The sequence below is a fragment of the Camponotus floridanus genome, unplaced genomic scaffold, assembly GCF_003227725.1.
Source record: "Camponotus floridanus strain SB8 unplaced genomic scaffold, Cflo_v7.5 scaffold66, whole genome shotgun sequence".
NCBI classification, from domain to species: Eukaryota; Metazoa; Arthropoda; class Insecta; order Hymenoptera; family Formicidae; genus Camponotus; species Camponotus floridanus.
Genome location: NW_020229834.1, coordinates 536,860 through 557,193, shown reverse-complemented (window position 1 = coordinate 557,193; position 20,334 = coordinate 536,860). Strand labels below are relative to the sequence as shown.

Genomic DNA, 20,334 nt, shown 5'->3' with positions numbered 1-20,334 from the left:
ACATCATATGCCAAACAAAATTCTACAAATTGCTGATTCATATTGTAGAGACAAATATTTATAAACAGCGCGATAGGACGGTTATAAAGGCCATAAAAGATGAGATACGATCGAGGAGATGTCGCACGAGAAGATGAAGAGCAGCCTTGAAAACTTTGAGGAAGCTGTAACTTCCTCTCTCGAACTCAATTCGCTCTGAGAGAGAAAGAGAAACGAGGAGAACACGCGAAGGAACGACGAAGAAAGGGATGAACGTAGATGGGAAGGGCGAGAAGGAACTTCCTCTGATCTCGCTGATTAGATTACGATGGTTAATTTAGAGTAGGGTGAGGCACAGGCTGGAAAGTCGATGAAGCTGGGGAGAGGACAAACGACGGAAATCGAAGCTACCTGATTCTGTCGAGAAGATGCGCGAACCTATGCTTTTCGCTTGGAATCAAGAGGCACGCCTTCCTAATCGACGACGACGAGTCTCATCAATCAGCAAACCCCGGTTTCCGGTGGCAAGAAATTATCCGAGATACGAGTAAAGATTAGGGAGAAGCGTTTCGTCGACTTGGCTTTGGGTTTCTCAACGAAAGGGAATGCGAAATTGCCCTTTAATTCCAGTTCGCAATACAAATGCATTACATCTAAAAGAATAATTTACTTTTTATGTTGAAAATAGAGCTCCTGAATTATTTTATATATATTTCAGTTTTTATTCCTATTAAATTTGCATAAAAATTTTATCACATTTAATTCACAAAAAGATTTGCGAACTTTACGAATATAAAGCATAAAATAGGAACGAGACCGTTTGACACATTTCCTGAATGGAGTTAATTAGGGGAAGAGACATAATTAACAGGATTAAACAAATTAGGAAAAAGGAAGGCACGTTCGCAAATAGACTCACGTTGCATGCAAATCAATAAAAGCGTGTAAAAAGACAAGTCGCAGTCTCGCCGATAAGCTTCTCTTTCATCCTTTGCACGTAGAACAGCGTGCAATCGATAATGCACCAGGCGAAGATGCACAATAGTAGTCAATAAGTGGCGAGACAAAGAAAAAGCGAATCAGGGATTCGCGCGACTATTTTTACAGAATTCCTACTTCATTTCCTATATTTCCGCGTAATTCACGCCCGTTATTTCACCATTCTCTTTTACAAATTCGATTCCGCCTCTTTCGTATCCACCGACCTTTCATTATGCTCGCAATTGTTTTCGGAAAATTGGATGCTCCAATTCTTCCCAATGCAGTCCATGCCCGATTTCCGCTTGTTTCATTCGTGAGCATCGTGCCATTTTTTGCAATTTTAGCGATGCTTTAATCACGAGAATCAATGGTTGAAGAAACATCTCATGAGAAAATCGCATAAAGTACATTAAAGAATATGTCATCAAATGATTTAAGTTTGTGATTATCAAAATTCTATTATATTAATTATATGAATATTATATAATATTATTTTGCGTCGTTATCGTATGTCATACGAATACATTTCTAACTCACACTTTTACATTTTTTGAGAACGAGAATTTGATCAACTGCGCGCGATACGCATTAAGGTTGCCTATATTTTCGGAATTATATTTACAAATATCAGCATGTAATAAAAACTATTCAAATTTGTGCACATATTTACGAGCAAACATTCATAAAAATTCACGCATATGTAGCAAAGTTTTATTGCACTGCGGTGGGAAGCGCGAAGTGAAATAATTGAAGCTCACTGATTACTCGGTCAAATTCACGGGATTGTCGCGAATCACACGAACACAAATGTGCAATTCGGCGCGTAACACATATTGCATAGTAAAACAGAAAACCAGTGCTTAACAAAGATGGTATCGTATTCGAATATCGCCGCCCGAAAATTATTTATTCGCTTCTTACACGCGTCATGTAGAGATTAATTCATTTAATGATTTTAATGAGAATCTTTCATAGCAGCGTTTCTATTGATTTTTAACGTTCAATTCATAGAAAATTATCACCATAAATGCACTTGATAAAGAAATTGTTTAATAAATATAGATAATTATTTAATAAATTTAAATGCATTTTTGTGGTTCATAATTTAATATTTTTTTCAAGGACTCTTAAATGCATGTTTAATGAGATGAAAAATTTTAAATTATCAGAAAAATTTCAGAAAAATTAACAGATAATATAATATAATAAGGAAAAAATATAGATATTATTTAAATAATTAAAATCGTGACAATACTATACTCGGAATATCATTCCATTTGTATCAAGAATAATTTAAAACCAGTAAAAATGTCCTTTTTAAATTTTCATTATTCATACAAACACCATGAACGTACGAGGTTATATTTGATTCGTCCATGTTGTTTGCGTTAACAGATAACCAACAGATGCTACTTTAATTGACTGCATTCGTGATAATAATAAACGACCGATATAGGGATGACATTTTTCCATTATCATTTAAATAGGCCGTTTATGTTGCCATACTGTATTGACATAAGTACGTATAATGTAGTAAACATCGGCAACAATAACGATAACGTGGCATCGCCGATTGCTACCATTGAGGTGTAAATTGCACGGTGGCGCTTATCAATTATTTCTACATGGATAAACAGAATTTGCTTACAGCCTATCGATCGAGCGACATTCAAAGCGGCTGTACCAAGAGAAGCAAGATTAAAACATCAGCCTTATTACGAAAGCCACGTGTCTGAGACACAAAATAGAATTCCAGCACGTAATTTTGAATCCGCCACATGACGTAATCTGTAGTCATGAGCGTGAATAAATTCTCTCTAGTGTAAAAGATAAAACGGACGACAATCTGTCGCAGATACATCTGCAACAGTTGCTTCAACCAAACTTGATAAGTTATACGAAAAGTTTTAATTCATTGCTTGATATTTTATTAATGCAGAAAATTTCCCGTACAAGAGATTTAATCTTTCATGAATAATATTTATATATCATTCATAATTAATGGAATAATATTTATATTATCATTCATAATTAAATAAAATTTAATTTAATAAATATCAGGACGCGCGCACAACTAGATACGTCATCGTAAAAATTTAATCAGAGAATCAATTATCAACTTACTCATATTGTGATTGTCCTTTTTCTGTCGATCCTTAGCGATGGCATGGATTTCTGCTTCCGTGAGCAAGAGAGGTTCTGGCTTAATTTGAAGTTCCGGTATATTCGTGAGACTTCCGGCTTGACCGTCCTTCAATCCGTCACCCAAGGAGCCAGCCTCGAACGACAGAATGTCGTCCAGGAGGTCCTCAGCCTGCAATCACAAAAAAAACATGTCATCATAGATAGCATTAATTTGCGCGAAATTACATTGTAAAAGAATACATCGTGGGGATTTTATAATTTTTTTAATTATTAAAACAATATCACTACGTATTGTATCACATAAAATATGTAAATTAATATATGAAATATCAAAACCGCATTAAAAAAATTAAATTCACTATCGATATATAATAAAAATACCAGAGTGATCGTCAGACCGATATGATTTATCATTATTCCATATTCTACGAGATCTCAAGGACTATCGTTGATAGAAAAAAAATTACATTATGCAATCTATGCAAAACGCGCTTTTTACAAGCGTACGGTGATAAAGCGAACTCGTCGTCACCCTCGACAACATTACCGAGTCTCGCTCGATGGTTAATGCAATTTTTCCCTGGGACGGGAATCTTACGATCGACGCAAATGATCGTTCTTCCCCGAGGAGGAGAGGAAGGAAGCGCGACGTCGAAGGAGGAAGAAATTCACAAAAGGCGCAAGGAAACCCGGAACCCGGAGAGGTGTGCGCGTCGTTAATAATTCTTGAGAGCGCGATCGACGTCGTTCGCTAAATCACCCTTTCAAGCCCTAAAGACTCGTTGTCTTCGGTGCGCAAAGCTCTCCGCACGATATATCGACCGTAATGTTATTCACGGGCTTCCCGATAAAATGATTCACGCGTCGACGTGGCCGTCGTCTCCGTTGCGAGATCGGATTCGTTCCCTTTCACTCTCTCTTTTTTTTCTCTCTTCCCACCGAGAGTATTTATTCATCGTTCCTTCCTTCCACGTCCGTTCCATTCCGCACGCAATAATATTTCGTCTTAAAAATGTCGATAAGTAATCGTTCGTCGTCGGACATGATACGGATTTAAGTGCCAAGTATTGCTCGGTCGCTCGATGAAATGAAAGAGGACATGATTCATAGCGATAAATCCTGATCGATACAGCGGAAAGAACGGCAATTCTTTTCTTGCCATTATCTAAAACGTATCTCGTTATAAATTAAAGATCGCATGCAGCGTTATACTGATTTCTGCGATAAGAATAAAGTGCAAGATGTGCGAAAGTATAAAAATTGAATACAATGTTTTTCCTCATGATGACTGATAATATTGGTGAAATTTTCATTTTTTTCAACTAATTAAATAATAAATTATAAAAAGTTATTAATTTTTTATTTCTTAAATTATGCCAAATATATTAAATAATAAATGTATTAAATTAAATAATAAATTATAAAAAATTATTAATTTTTTATCTCTTACATTATTATCAAATATATTTATAAAAAAATATTTAAATATAATTTCACAAAATATCAAAAGAATCATTATTCCTTAGAATTTTTATACAAAAACAAGACAGTTTTAATGAATTATTCTGATTTTTTAGACTCCAAATGGTTTTACATAGCAGGGAATAAATATTTCCCAGAAAACGTTGTCTCTGAAACTGTGAAAAAATTAAGGGCTACAACTATTTTACGGGTCGTTGCAGGCTGCGAGATGCATAAGTCTCGAGAAACGAACGCATCGCAAGTGCATTGCGACTGTTGATGCACAGCACATACGTGTATGATGTTACGTAAACTTTACGTAAACAATAATAAGCGAGCTCTGTGTGCCGACCTGCGGAACAGCGTTTCGACGCCGACTGTTGCCGGAGACCGACAAGAGATGAATCGAGTTACACATACTTCTCGGTTCGCCGGACGCGCTTTGACGCGAGCGAATCGACAAAAGCCATGCGCCATGCCTGCGAGCGAGAAACACGATAATTGTATAATAGCTCAAACGTACTGGCGGATGTACTAGATATTCTGAAAGCCGCGCATCTTTTTCACGCGATTAAAAGACGTTAAAATTCAAACTAATCAAGTAAGGCAATTTTCAAAAAGCATCCGTTTTTAAACAATCAAAAAATTAATGTCAAATTGGAACCATTATCAAATAGAATCTTGATAATATTTTTAATTACAAGAATATTGAAATGTTTAATGTGATTAGAAATTAAGGCATAATTGTATATGGAAAAAATGGCGCGTAAATAAAAATCGGAGAAATAAAACCGAGTTACATTTAATCATTAAAAATCATGCAATCACAATTTTGCTGACCCAAGTTATATCGGTGCGAGAATAATAACGAAACGTTTGCAAGGAATGCACATGTCGAGAAAGAGGCAATTTCGAAACGCGATGCAAGGATGAATGGTGCGGACGCGAAGATGAGAAGCGGGTAGATGGATGACAGAGACAACATTGATCGCCGCTGTGGTCAATGAAACTGATGCGCGTCGAAAGCGAAGACGTGATCGGTGAAGGCTATAATGTATGGTGTATACGATACGCGATCAAAGTGAATTGCTCTTGCAATACGAGCGCTCGAGATAATAATATACGCGCAAATGTTCGCAATTTAACATTTAACTCCAAAGAGGTATTTTTACCATGAGATCCTTTTAACGTAAATACGTGCGCGAGATAATTAAAATTATTTTTTCATGGAAAGATTAATTAATAAAAAAAAATACTTCAACACAGAGACAGCATTTTAATATCTTTAATGTACGCGTAAAAAAAATATATATATACATTTTCTCTCTTTAAATTTGCTTTGTAATATATCACTTTTAAGTCTTCCATAGCCATCTCTGTTACATAATTTTTTTAGGATGCAAAACGCGTATTAAAGTTTTACTATTCCACGTTATATCGTTCGCGTATAATCCTGTTGCGAATCGCATCCAACAAAATGCAGTCGAAAATTCGGATAGAAACGTTCTGTAATAGATATCCCAGTTGATATTAACCGATGATAAAGCCGGCTGTATCGGGCAGCGTTTTATTTTGGGGTTCCTGTGTCGATTTTGTGAATTATGCGCGCAATTCTCATAAACGCAATTGGCAAAGGCCCGCCGCTCGTTAAGCGCGAAAAAAAAGCGCGCTACACCTCGTTAAACGTCACCCGGTCGTTAATGGACAGCCGTTTCGCCGCTCTCGCACACCGTATATATAACGTTGTATGTAACGTAAACGAATCGTCTTTAAAGAGCCGCGTTACAGTCGAAACAGGCCGTAGAATGGCTCCGTTCTCGATTATCAAACGCGTGACGTTGAACAGAAGTTCGTTAATTAGATACGTTAAATACGATGAGATGAAGTACGATCGATTTTTCTGTCACATCAACGAGAAACAATTTTTACATATCAATTGTATTGCACTGTTGTAGAGTTATCTGTAATTTTTTCGATGGTGTTTAATTATTGTGTACAATTTTTAAATTAATTAATTATTAAATTGTGTACAATTTTTAAATTAATTAATTTTTAAATTAATCGCACATGTTTAGTTGTAATAATTATGTATGATTAAACCTGTTTAAGGAAGGAAAGTCTTTTAACTTGAATTTCTCTCGATTGCATTCAAAGTTTCGTTTAATTGTGAAATTGTACATCACTATGCTATTACGCCGAAAGAAAAACAGTAATAGATAAATCGATCAATTATAATGGTACGACCACGCCCGCGAACTAGAATTATCAACAAATCATTCAGCAAGCGAAGCGAATTACAACGACAGGAAACAATTGCGTCTGCGATTGCATAACGAACGAAGATTATAATTGCATACAATTAAGTACCGCAAGCATGCGAGATAATGTTAGAATGACTTTAATTAATTCCGGTCGCGTAAGACGTCCGATCGTGCACACGGCAAGAAATCGCGACGAGATGCAGTCCTTGTTCCGTTATATTCATCTGCATCCGTACTACTTATCCGGCTTTGGGACAGAGAAGAGGTTTAATTAGAAATTACGAAATTAGAATGACGTTAATAATCACGAATGGTATTAGGTATGCCTGGATTATGAGCCTGTTAAAATATTTAAACGAATGAAATAAAAAATAAAAATAATTTAACTAAAATATAAATAAAAATAAATTATAAATGACAACAAAACAAATTATAGATAACAATGAAAACCGTATATGTAGCAATATACGGTGAAATAAATCGTGATTTTTAAACTCGCTCGCGGTTTATCGCAGATGTTTGATCGAACGTACAGCAACCAACGAATCTCTATAAGCAGAAAAATAAAAAACGCTCATTTTTCCTTGCCTCCCACATTTCATAAAATGTGCGTACTCTCATCTATGTAAATGAAAACACTTTTTATATGCATGTTATATACGTATATGTTATATGTACGTTATATACGTGTAACGGCGGTGTTATGCAAATTCATATACGCGGCACGTTCGGTAACCATTATTCATACCCCTCCACGCTTCAGAAAACGAGTTTATGGTTCGTCAAGGCGCCCGTATTCAATAGAATTCCGCATTAATGACTCCCTCGGAAAAATTCGTATCAATATGGATACGCTGCACCGTGTGTGATGTAAAGAATTAATATCGCGTTAAGTAATAGCGCGGACACCTGCTGCATTAATGTCATCGATGTCATTAATGTCATCCTATATGAGAAATAAAATTTTTCTTGTCGCAATCAATGATGCTTGACCATTACCATTGAGAGATACATTTATGTAAAAGTCGATAGATTTCTAATTGCATCTCTTTGATAACATTAAAAGTTCATTCTTTTGTAAGCGAAAACTGTAATCGCGTTGTTAAATCATAACATTTTGGAATTTCAACAATTTAATCTGTCGACATGTAATACATGTTAAATTTAATTACGTCAGACTGAAACAGATTTCATAACAGATTTGTGTAACAGTGCATCCGTATAATTATACACGTGTTTATTTTATATCAATATTTATCTCGATAATAACAATACATGTCGCTCGCACAGCGCGAACGATGCAATAATTTTCACTGCAGTTTTTGACAACGTACTTGTCAATGCGCGACTACATGTGTATAATTAAACAATTTTCACACCAAGCCGATCAGCGATGCGACATAGTAATGCGCTCATTAGTATCACTTACATACGTCACGTACGTGATGCAGCATCATTATCGCGAAGCGCAGTCTCTCCACGTTGACACCTACTTCTCTACATTAACGATTCGGATTAACGATCGGCTAACAAATTATTCTAACGACAGAAAAGAAAATATTCAAACGTGGTCATATATTTTGTCTGAAATGCAATTAAATCTGCAAAAATTTAATAATATTGCTTATTAGTTTTCCTTATCGCGATTTTTATCATCGTAGAATTTTATCGAATTACAAATCATTCGCCCATACGATTCGCAAAAAAAATCAAAAAATCGAAAATATCGCGATGTGAGATCGATGTACTTGATTCTGACGTTTCCTGCGCGTCCGATTACATGTCTGTGGCAATGAGTTTTAATGATAACAGCATTGTTCGTTGCGATAAAACCGAGGGAACCGGCCGTGATCCGCGTACGCGGAAGTACACGTAATCAATACGATCGGAAAATTGAATATTTATCGCTCCCTCGTGTACGTGTTCCGGTACGCGTGTTAACTATTACGCACTCTTTTCCGGTTGTATAGCGCGATATCATCACGAATCGCGAGGTAAACACAGGAAATCAAGACGCGCACGCAAATTTTTACATTTGCATATCTTCGCTTTAATAAAGTTGTAACATGTTCTGTTTCAAGTGGATTATATGAAAGCATGGCTCTTTAGTGATGCTGTCATAATTTAAACACCTTGGCACGTGAATATCTGGCTACTTTTAAAAGTTACGTGCGTTACATTACGCTAAAATGATTGTAAGCTTAAAAATAAACAAAAATAAGCGTAACTAATATTTTTATTTTAGCGTAATGTACTTTTAATTTAAAATATTTCAATTTTAATGTTTTATCTTCTGCAAAAGATAGACTCCAGAATTTAGAAACAATTTTTACACTCGATGTATCGAATATACTGTGAACAGGCAACATGTTTATTTCGACATTGAAAGCGTTACATCATTCAATATTACTTTGAATCCATTGTGTTAAACTAGAGAGAGCATAAATCTGTGTCAAGCCGAAGCGCTAAGCGCTTAATGACACATGTATAATGCACGATGAAAATTTCACTCAGCAAATCGTAATCAGCGCTCATTGGTGTGTAACATTAAGTAATAAGCGACGAGTCACGTTGGCAATGAACAATACACAATATTCGACGCCCACGACGAATTGGCAGCTGCATTGGCAAGGCCGCAGTCACTATAATTACATCTCTGTGAAATGCATTTCTTCTCTCCGTTTGCGACGTCTTGCCTTCAAGCAGGGGGTTTTGAATTCTCGGGGGCGTTTCCGAAATATTGCAACGCATTAGCGGCACGCGATACCTCGATTTCGCGCATCTCCAGGTAACGCAGGTGCATGGATAAACAACTGGAGCCCTTAAGGCGCGAGTGAAAACGCGTTATCCTTCGAAATGTGTGCCTCGTGTTTACCGAATCACACTTTTCACAATCCATTCTTTCTCTCCCCTTTAAACGAACGCGTTAGAAAAATAAATGTTAAAAGTCTGTTAAAAGAACAAACGAATACTTGGTTAAAATAGTATTTTACATGTATGTGCTTTTCAAAGAAAATTTACAAAGTATCCAATGTGTGTAAAATCCAGCCATTTTGCAGTGTTTTTACGTTCTCTATAAAGAGAAAAATGTGTTATAAGCCGCTATAAATTTTTGTTTTACCGACTTACGCCGCTATTTCCTTAGAAATACGCCTGCATCAGGATATTGTCTAAATTTTTAAAGCCACTAGCAGGACAGAATTACAACGATGGCAGGATTACTATCTCACATAGGCATCTTAAAATATAGTGATGACGGTATCAAAAACGAGGCATAACGCTGACCTTTATTACGAAATAAGGGCCGGTAAGGTTTCCCGTGATAAGGCAATACAGGTGAACGATATTTCATCTCGTGGCAACAGCAGTTAGTATACCCGTCAAGTATACCTTTTTTCCTCTGTTGCGGTCGTAAAAATCTGCTCGTTTCGACGTTCGATGCGATTTCGAGATGAAAAGCGAGGCATAAAAGTTACTCCTTACTTTATCTCAGCATAATTTTACATAACGAAGCCGACGGTTATGTTAAATAAGATAGACGTTGGTCGCGTTGACCTTGGAGTTGGGCGGCATATCAGCAAGATTAACGTTGCAAATTAGGAGCATTCCCGGTTATCTACACTGCCTCCAAGATGGATACGCGCCAACGACCGGCCTCCCCCGCATCTGGATTTATCTCGCAAGATCGTCTCGTCCGCGTTCCGTAATGCGTCTTTTGTCGAAATCAAGGCACGTGACAACGGGATTTAATATTAACGCAGAAATGTTAAAGAATAAAAAAACTAAGGATAATATCGACTTGGTAGGGAAATATCTTAATCTTGTTATCGGTTATAATCAAGATTTTTTTTTGTGTCATTCATACTGTAAAATTTTTGAATAAAATTCAGCGTATGGCAAAAAAATAAGAATAGGAAATTTCTATGCTACTCTAAGATTTCTTCGTGACGGACGGGGCCGTGCGCTCTCAAGTTATGAGAGGTGCAACGTGAGAAATGCGTCGAAATTTACTAGTCATCAATCTTGGAGCACAATATGTTAGTGCGATACATTTCACTATGTCCGGCGTAATATTACCCCGGTTCGTCGCTATCGAATCGATTCCGCGTAATTTCCATAATCCGTCATCGTCATCGTCAAAGCGCCTTCTTCAGCCATAAATGCTCGCGTTAATTCCGAATATCAATCGCGCAACCACGTTACATCAACGTTACGGGAGCGCGTTACCGCACGGGCTCGTATAAGCACGCAGATAGACGATATCAGCAAGATTGCCGGTACAAATGTGGAAACATTACCGGCTATCTGTGCTCCTTCGCGCGGCGGGAACATTATACCGTTCGCACTTTCAGGAATCTACCGCTTTGATTAATCTCCGCCGTATATTTCCTCGCGCGATATTACGACATCGCCATTGCAAGCATCTCGTATTTCGCCGCTACACCACTACTTTATACTTACTCTCCTTGGCACTCTGCATTGTTATTCGGATATTTTTATCTCTGCTTATGGAATTATGAAAATTTTATTCATTATAAAGTATTACGAGGGATGCTTAGCAATTTATTACTGCATATTGTTGAGTAAAAATAAGGATATAAATAGAATTGCCGCGATTAGAAATTTATTAAGAGGGTTTAAAAAGTCATTACTGATGCTTCTAGAAGTATTGCAAAACTATATAATGAATCTTTATACAGGGTGTTTCTTGATAAGTGCGAAAAAAAAAATTTTAAGAGATGCAAAAAATATTAATAAATAACCTTTGTACTAGTAGAAAATATCCATCTAATTTCATTTCTTTAACTTGTTTCAAATTTGAGAAAAAAATAAAAATCTAATTTTTACTCCCATTTTTGGAGGAATGTAACTCCACAGGGAGGGATGTAGGAGTATATGTTATATGAAAAACCTCCCTTAATTTTCGACAAAGAATCATCTCCTAAAATTTTTCGCACTTATTAAGAAACACATATCGAATTAAAAAAAAAACATTCACGCACATATGTGATAATAAATATAAAATATTAAAAATGTTCGTCGATCGAATCTATACTGCAGGTAGCGAACAATCTGTTTAATTTTCTATCGTACGCAAGAGCGCGATAGAAAATTTTATTTTCCTATCTATACATATGAAAAGCACAATAAAATGCGTTTATGCAAAACGCGATCGCGTAATCTGGTTGACGCGCAATACAAGAGAATTCGAGTATCACGGGTCTCGTTTCTTTCCAGGTCACGTTTTTATTGCCACCCTAAAGAGTTATTGTCGGAGGAGGGATACTCGATTCGTAATGTACAAGCAACTCGCGCCAAGTACCAAGTGATACCTCAAGGCGAGGCCTCATTCTTGAATGTCGCGTGAGCGCCGCGCACGCTACAATGAGCGAAATTACGCATAATTTGACATTTGATACTGCCGGCTCGTCCGTGAAGCAGAAGCGAACTCGAATTGCAACGTCTTGTTCGTACGTTTACAACTGTATCGCGTAGCATCGAACGTTGTAAATCGTCTCAAAAATAACATAAGTATCGCATGCGCGACGCAATTTTTTCTTCTCCTCGAATTTACAATTTTATCTCAGTTATAAATATCTACTCTTGTGAATAGCTCTTAATTTTCAGGTTTTATTTTTAACATCTCTGCAATCAAACCTCAAACACAGATAACGTTTTAAAATATAAAATCCAATTAGAGTTAAACGAAGCGCAATACATCTTATTATAACATTTATAAGAATAAATTTTTAATGGCGGATAATTTTTTAATCTTTTAATCTTTCACATCTGCGCTCTCCACAGAATAATGAGATACTTTGTACCTATATATCTGGAAAAAAATTATCATTGAGAATTATGCGAGATACGTACTTATCATCGCGTATACGCGAACGCACATCCGCAAGTACACAGAACGCTACCTTTTTATCTCGAAGCGTCAACCTAATTATCATGATTATCGCGCAGCGTTACGTAACGAGGCTACATCGTCGACGTTTTATTTGAGGACACGTGTAACGTCACGTCTTCTTCATGGAATGAACGTGTATGTGTGTACGCGACGTTTCTAATGTTATGTCAGTTCGGAGACCGATTCGAGGATTTCGCGTGCGTTATATCATTATCCTGACCGCAGCGTATCGTTACGATGTTCATCGGATGCGGATTACGTGAACGCAATGGCCGACCAGCTTGTATCCGGTGTACCCGAAAGGGAACGCATCCTTCTTCTCTCTTTCTCTCTTTCTCACGCGCTTCCGATATCACGCGTTGGAATTTCCTCTCCATCAAATCGTCGGGATCCGACGACGATCCATTCTACGGCGATTCATGAATTCCCATCGCGAGACAGGCCGGATGTAGGTTATTAATCCGTGAGTGTGCGTGCGATTATTTTCGAGCGGAAATACACGGGATAAATGTGTATTTTCATATTGTTTCCGAAACGTTAGATATACGTTAGATAATAAACATGATAAATTAAAACAATAATATCAAGGCTTATCTATAAAACTCCGTGTGATTATCGACATTTTTATTATGAAAAAGCCTGTATCATTAAAGAATGATATGCGTATATGTGTGAGAGAGAGAGAGAGAGAGAGAGAGAGAGAGAGAGAGAGAGAGAGAGAGAGAGAGAAAGAGTGTGTGTGTGTGTGTGCGCACGCGTGCGTGTGTGTGGCGTGTGTGTGTGTGTGTGTGAATATGTATTATATATTTTTTTTAATTGCTGGAAGCAAATCTTGTAGTCGTAATGACGTGTCAAACATTTTTATATTTTACGACGTCTCAAATCTCGCAATGTTATTTTCTTTAAATTGACAATTTCAATCACTGTACTTACATGTCGAAACAAATTGAAAAGAATGTTTCAACTGACAGATTATCAGTATTATATACGTGACAATTCGAATAGATAGGAAGAGAAAGATATACGTGACGTCTCGTAGATTGGCGTGTCGAAACATGCCATTGATAAAACGATTAATCTACCAATCAACTACACCTGTCATTCGATCGAAATATAAACAGACCGCTGATAATTGTTTGTCAAGCGCAAACCTGAACTTCATCATATCTGAAGTTTGAATACTTGCAAAAATCGACTTGCATTAATATTTAATTATTTTAATAAATTAGTATAAATTATAACATTTCATGCAAAATTATTCACAACAAAATTTGTAGAAAATGAAATTCTCACTATATATTTTTTGCAAATTAAAACATATGTAAATTATTGCAATGTAATTTTTAAAATATAATTATGAATAAATATTTTAAATATAATAATTATTATATAATAAATTTTATTTATATGAATGAAATTTCTAAAATATAATTATGTAATAAAAAGCCAATTTAAGCTCATTTTTAAATTATCGAATACACTTTTCAATTACATATACACACAACATTTCTCTCAAAGCAAAAGAAGTACGTCAAACTACGTAAACGTCATGTGTTCGCCTAGTATTATTCTTGTTTGTGATAGCTACTACAGTATATTCGAACTTTTATCTATAAATATAAATAAAATATTCAACTTATTTTACATGCAAAATAATGTAATAAAGATATACGATATTCTGTTGCTGTCAGACGTTAAAAATAAACACATAATTAATTAAAGTTGATTGAAAAAGCTGTAAAGCGTTAATAATCTTTGTAACGAAAAGAGATATGTTTATCTGCGATACTGTATCTTATCATTGAATACGAGAAAACACGAAATCGAGATCACATTGAAAGAAAAATTCTCTCGACGTTGTCGCTCGAATAAAAATCTCGAAACGTGGAGAATGCAGTGTGATTATCGCGCATAGTTGAAACAACCTGTTAACTCTCTGCGTTGCTTGCACGGTAATGATGGCATGCTCCAAGTGCATGCATCGTCGCCGTGAAAACGAAAGTTACGACCCGATTAAGGCAAAATGTAGTTTTCAACGTGGCACTTAAACCGGTAATGTGCACGCCGAATTGATCGCTTTCAAACAGATAAAGAGAACAAATAATATACATCAGTTAAAATGAAAGTCAAAAATGAAAGTTAAATGATATTTATATTAATACCATTCGCGTCTCCTGCCTTGAATATTACCTTCCTACCTCTAGATATTCAATGTTCAACTCAACAATCATTTTTATAAATTTTATGAATTTTTCAGCCTTGGCGTGATTATTAAAAAAATCAATGAGAAGAAAAAGATCTAAATGTTTTCCTGCCGTACTTCGTTTTTATTCGTCGATCGCGTAATCTAAAAATGAGATATTTATCTATATCGTCACGACCAAGGCTAGATGGCCGAAAATATGAGACCGATAGTTGATTATCTCCGAAATTAATATATTTGCAAAACGAGATAATTTCTAATTCACTTGACTCACCTTAAACCTCCGCGTGATAATGTTAAACACCGGCATGATGCAGCGACGACACGTGCTGCTCGCAAAGCTGTCGCTTCCTTTCAGTCGATTTCTTTCCGAGTATTATCGATACACCAGCTCCAGGGGATGCTGCTGGCACACGATATTCGCCGGTCGATCTCCGATTCCGATCAATCGAGCGAGCACACCCAGGCAATCGCCCCGAAATAGTCCATCGCTGTTTTAATTCGATTTAAATACTAAATTAAACTCCGATGCAGCGTGAATCGTCTCACACGAGGAAGAATTCCCCGAAGCCTCGAATTTGAATATTCGATAGTCTATGAAAGAGATTTCCGCACGATCACTCGATGCAAGAAAAAATATGGTAAACTAGAATTTCGGAAGATCTTTAAAAAGTATAGACGATCAATAAATAATTCTTCTATTGCGATCAACACGCAATGTCATTTCGTTTCAGTGATAATCCCAAGTATCTTGAAAGACACTCATTTAATCCTATCATTATCAGCGATCAGATTATAATATCGCCGAAGTAGCTTGCGGGATATCCAATTTTTCAGAATTGTCAATTAATTAATTTCTTTAATTCCTCTTCTACAATCGACGAGTTTGACACTGTTATCACCTTTTAACGATGCTTCCATTTGTTATATTTCTCCTTTTCGATGGACACACGTTCACTGTCAGCAATCGAACATAAAAAATATTGAGAATACTGAGAAATTACTCCGAAATATTGCTCCGTTTTTAATCCGTCATGCGACTTTTCTAGTCGCAAGCGACCAACTCCAACCGCGGCGTTCCAAGACGGTGCCTTCTTCTCTCTCTCTGCGATTGTCAGCAAGTCACTACAACGCTCTCGAGACGCTTGCCTAATCAGCGCGCCGGCAATTAGATAACAAAACCGTATCGTTGTCGTATCACGTTGAATTTCTCGTTTCTTCTCATTCCATGCGTTCCTCACCGGGCGTGACGTCACTCGCATCGGACGGCGATCTTCTTTCGTTGCTCCAGGCGCCTGCCTCGTGCGAGGGACAATCGCAATTGGGTCGATCGATGGCACTTTCGTCGTCAGGATGGGCGACACGGCCGCGCCGACGACGACAGGGAGAAGCGCATTTTCCTCGATCGTTCGCCCGCTTTGCGCGTTTATCGATTCCCACTGCGTTTCACCTGCCAGCTCGAGAGTTCCGGCTCAAGGTCGCGGCCACCAGATAACACGCGCCTCTCGATCCACGACTCGTTTCTCCGAGAGAGCGATATACTGTCCTATGATACGGATAACCTAAATCTGAAGCGTCGTGCTTTTCTATTGTGACGTTTTAAAACGACGAGATAAGCGAAGAAATCCAAGAGAATTGTAATCGGAGTTGAATAACTACAGGAATTTGAGATCGTTGAGTGTTATCTGTTTTTTTCCAATGGTTCTTTTTCCTTTCGGAGCTCTAATGATCCCCATGAGCTTCGAGGATGATTCAAGTATATTTGGCAGTTGTAACGATTAATATATTTTATGGTATAAATAAAAGAGGAAAAATACCCAACTTGATTGATTATTACCTCGATAATTCGATTATAAATTGTGCAAATTTTTTAATACGTCTCCCCGATTTTTACAGAGACTATTCGAATTATAAAAATTTTGAAGCCGATAGGATCCTTGTTCGTTTCGCGGAATCGTTTACGGAAAGTTTGCAATGAGACATATGTATATATTTGGAATTGTCCGCTACCGGCGCCGGTTATACTTCGATGAGTTGGCAAGGACAAGATGCGAGGTCACGCGAGGAAAACTCTCGAGGAAATCCTTGCGTTGTGTTGGAAACGGCAAGAATCTCTATTGATTGAATCTATCGGTGCGGTTGTCCAACGTTCCCAAGGCTGTCACGTTTCTTACGATACGTGTCTTCGATGTGAATCGAATTTTTGTACCTGTCGATGTGCCTTGCGCAACTTCGCGATCGTATTGAAAACGAATAAATTTCTCGCGAAATTTTATCACGACGCCTTGTAATGCTTTCACCTGTCCTTTTTAATCGACACTACAGGCTCCAAGAGCGAAGTCCGAAGTTTATATTCGTCGAATTTCCTCTGACGCGATCGATCTCACATTCTCCTCCGACAATTACAATCGTAGACTCGACGCTTTATTAGCGGTCCATTAACTAAGTCGGCGATAAAAAAGATCGACAGTTTATTACCTCCGGGTTTCCGGGCGCGCAATCATAAAAGACTCTGGAACGAAAGCACGGGATGTCCTTGATGACGCGACCTCACGACGTTGGAATGTAATCGCTCGCGATAATTCGCGTTCCTCCCGCACTAAACACAGACACACAATCCAGGAGTCGAGTTAAATCCCCCGACGAAAGAGAGAGGGGGGTCGCGGGGAAAATAACGCACTCCGATCGGGCTGCAAAATTCCTGCAAATTCCTCGCGAATCTTATCGTTGGCGAATGCCGGTTGCCGGCGACGTGCGCGTCGTCGCCAAGCACGGCACCCTGCGCAACCCGTGCGTTTGTATCGATCAATCGATAGCGAGCGAGAGCGAGACGCGCGGGGGCGAGAGCGCGCGCGCTTCGAAGGCCGCGTAAACTCGCTCGCTTCGCGACGCGTGAGTCACGACGTATGTAGACGGAGCTAAATGGCCGACTGGTCAACAATCGCGCGAAACGCACACCTCTCACAGGGACAATAGGACGGCGGCGCGCACGATTGCGCGCCCACCAGGAGCAACAAACAACACACACCTCGCGACGCGACGACGAACTCGTGCTCTGAAAGAACGAGCCAGCCCGCTCGGCAGCGCTTCGTTCGCGCGTCGAGCCCCTCGGCCGTTTCCGCCGTAGCTCGGCCGCGCTCGGTTTGCGCGCCACGCGCTCGCCGCTCACTCGACCGCCGACGGCCGTCGCAACAGGTTGCCGTCAGTCGCGTATCGCGAATCGAATCGATCGTTTTAGAAATTTTATTCGCGTCGTCGAAGTAAATCTCCACTCCGTACGGTGTTTTCTTTCTTTTATGCAAATAAAGCTTGTATACGGGAAAAAAGTGAACGGCGAACTTTGATTTTATCGATTTTATCGAAACGATAAAAGAAATTTTTCGCAAATTTTTTTCTATTTTTAGTTCTTTGCGACATTTGAGGAATTACTATTAACTACGTAATAATAATTACATTTAAATTTTCGTTGACCTTTTTTTAGACTAATGTTTAAAACGAATGTTTAAAAAAAATGTTTAAAATTAAAAAAAAATAAATGAATTGAAATTATTATTACTTAGATTTCAGAAATTATTATTCCTTAGATTTCAATTAGTTTAACGAATAAAAACGCGATATGTGAGATTTTATACCTCTTTTGTAACTATTGGAAAAATAGATATATGATATATGTATACATTAAATATTAAACAGACGACAATAAAGATCTAACAAGATTCATATCTCATAGTTATGTCAAAGTATTGATATATCATATGCTATCTTTTACATTTAACGATACTTGTGAGAATTACTTAGAATCATGATTGTTCATTTCGAGCCTAGAAATTCTTTACTTGTTATTGAAAAATAAGGCGATAATGACGTTTGTATGACATGAGTTATTATATGAAGTTATTATATGATAACAGCATAAGTAAATTTATATGCAATAAAATAATTATATGTGTGCATGCAGTAGATTATTAATTTCTCTGCTGTCATTCTTCTCTTGAAAAATTTCCTAAGGGATTCAGCTGCGGATAATTGGAAGAAAGCGCGATAATAACGCGTTAACAGGTGCCAATAATTTTTACGATCTTATATAACATGTTATTACGATGCTTATGTATGTTTATGTAATTACGTTCGAGATTATTGCGCAAATCATATATGGTCACTAATTTTCAGGCAGAGATAAAAAAATACGTTCCAATTTTTGTCTACTCAAAGAATATAAAATCTACAAAGAGAAGCTAATAATCTACAAAATTCAGCACGATTATGCATAATTAAAACGTTGACATTTTTCAAATATAAACGCAAATATATAAATGTCACTTATCGCGCAAGAATAAGATTTTATTCTGTAAACTGCAACATCTCGAAAACTTCTATTTGTTCTATACATATCGTCATAATGTCGTTATTTTTATCAAGATATACTTTGTAAAATAAAATATGTTAATAAGATGATAAAATGAGATAACAAAAGTGAAGCGGAGGTTTAAAAGTCAAATACCTACGAATAATCTGGAAAGTGGAATTTGATAAGAGTATAGAGTGAAATGCAAATACTGATTATCGACGTCGAGAGGAAGATTATTACGAATAGACAGTGATGTTCGTTCATGTGTTTTGTATCACATGTAGCACACATGTGCAACTCCTTTCTAAAGAATCATGAAGGTTGGACGATGACTCTATCTCTACCATATAAACATATGATCTCGAAAGAGCTTACATCGCGTATTTGCTTTTTATAATTTGGAAATATATCATTGATATCGTATATGCTATTTACTGTATTATAGAAAAACTTATACGTTTATAACAAAATTATTATTAACATTATTATATATAATTTTATAACAAAAGCTATATAATAAATTTTCAATGTATTCAATATATTCAATATTTACAGAATAAACAATGTCTATTATGTCACATTTTCTTGTAATTTGTAAAGGATAATAAATTTTAAAGAAAATTGAAATAATGATCGCACATATTTCTCTCTTTCTTTCCTTCCTTTCTTCCACGTGTGAATTTCTATTTTATTGGATAAATATAAATCAGCAAGACGATCACCAAAAATACTCGAATGCAGATCTAGATTCTTTCTTTCACCTGGCATTACGTATTCCGAGTTCACGTTACAAATACGATACATTCGGTTTGGTTACAGAAGCAGATCTCATATTTGGTAAGCGCGAACTTGTTAAACTAGAGTCGTCCAAGCAATCGGTTGAAATACTGCAGAAGGTAGGAATAGCGGTAGGGAATATTTAGAGTTTGTCGGACGCGAGGAGAAACGAACGGGGAGGAAATATCCATTATATAACGGAGCCTAAATGTCCGCGTTGCTAATTTATGATTCTTCGTTTCGAGCCGCCTTCGTCGACGATGCG

The 20,334-nt window shown here is 37.1% G+C and overlaps 1 protein-coding gene across 7 annotated transcripts in view; it reads right to left on the bottom strand.

The window, feature by feature from the left end:
* The window catches only part of LOC105252673 (microphthalmia-associated transcription factor), a 92,530-nt gene that overhangs the window by 15,085 nt on the left and 57,111 nt on the right, over window positions 1-20,334 (bottom strand). For all 7 annotated transcript variants that reach the window (XM_011260177.3, XM_011260175.3, XM_011260174.3 and 4 more), the window contains one exon: window positions 3,085-3,274. In XM_011260177.3, coding sequence (XP_011258479.1) covers window positions 3,085-3,274 — 190 coding nt within the window. The remainder of the gene's footprint in view (window positions 1-3,084; window positions 3,275-20,334) is intronic.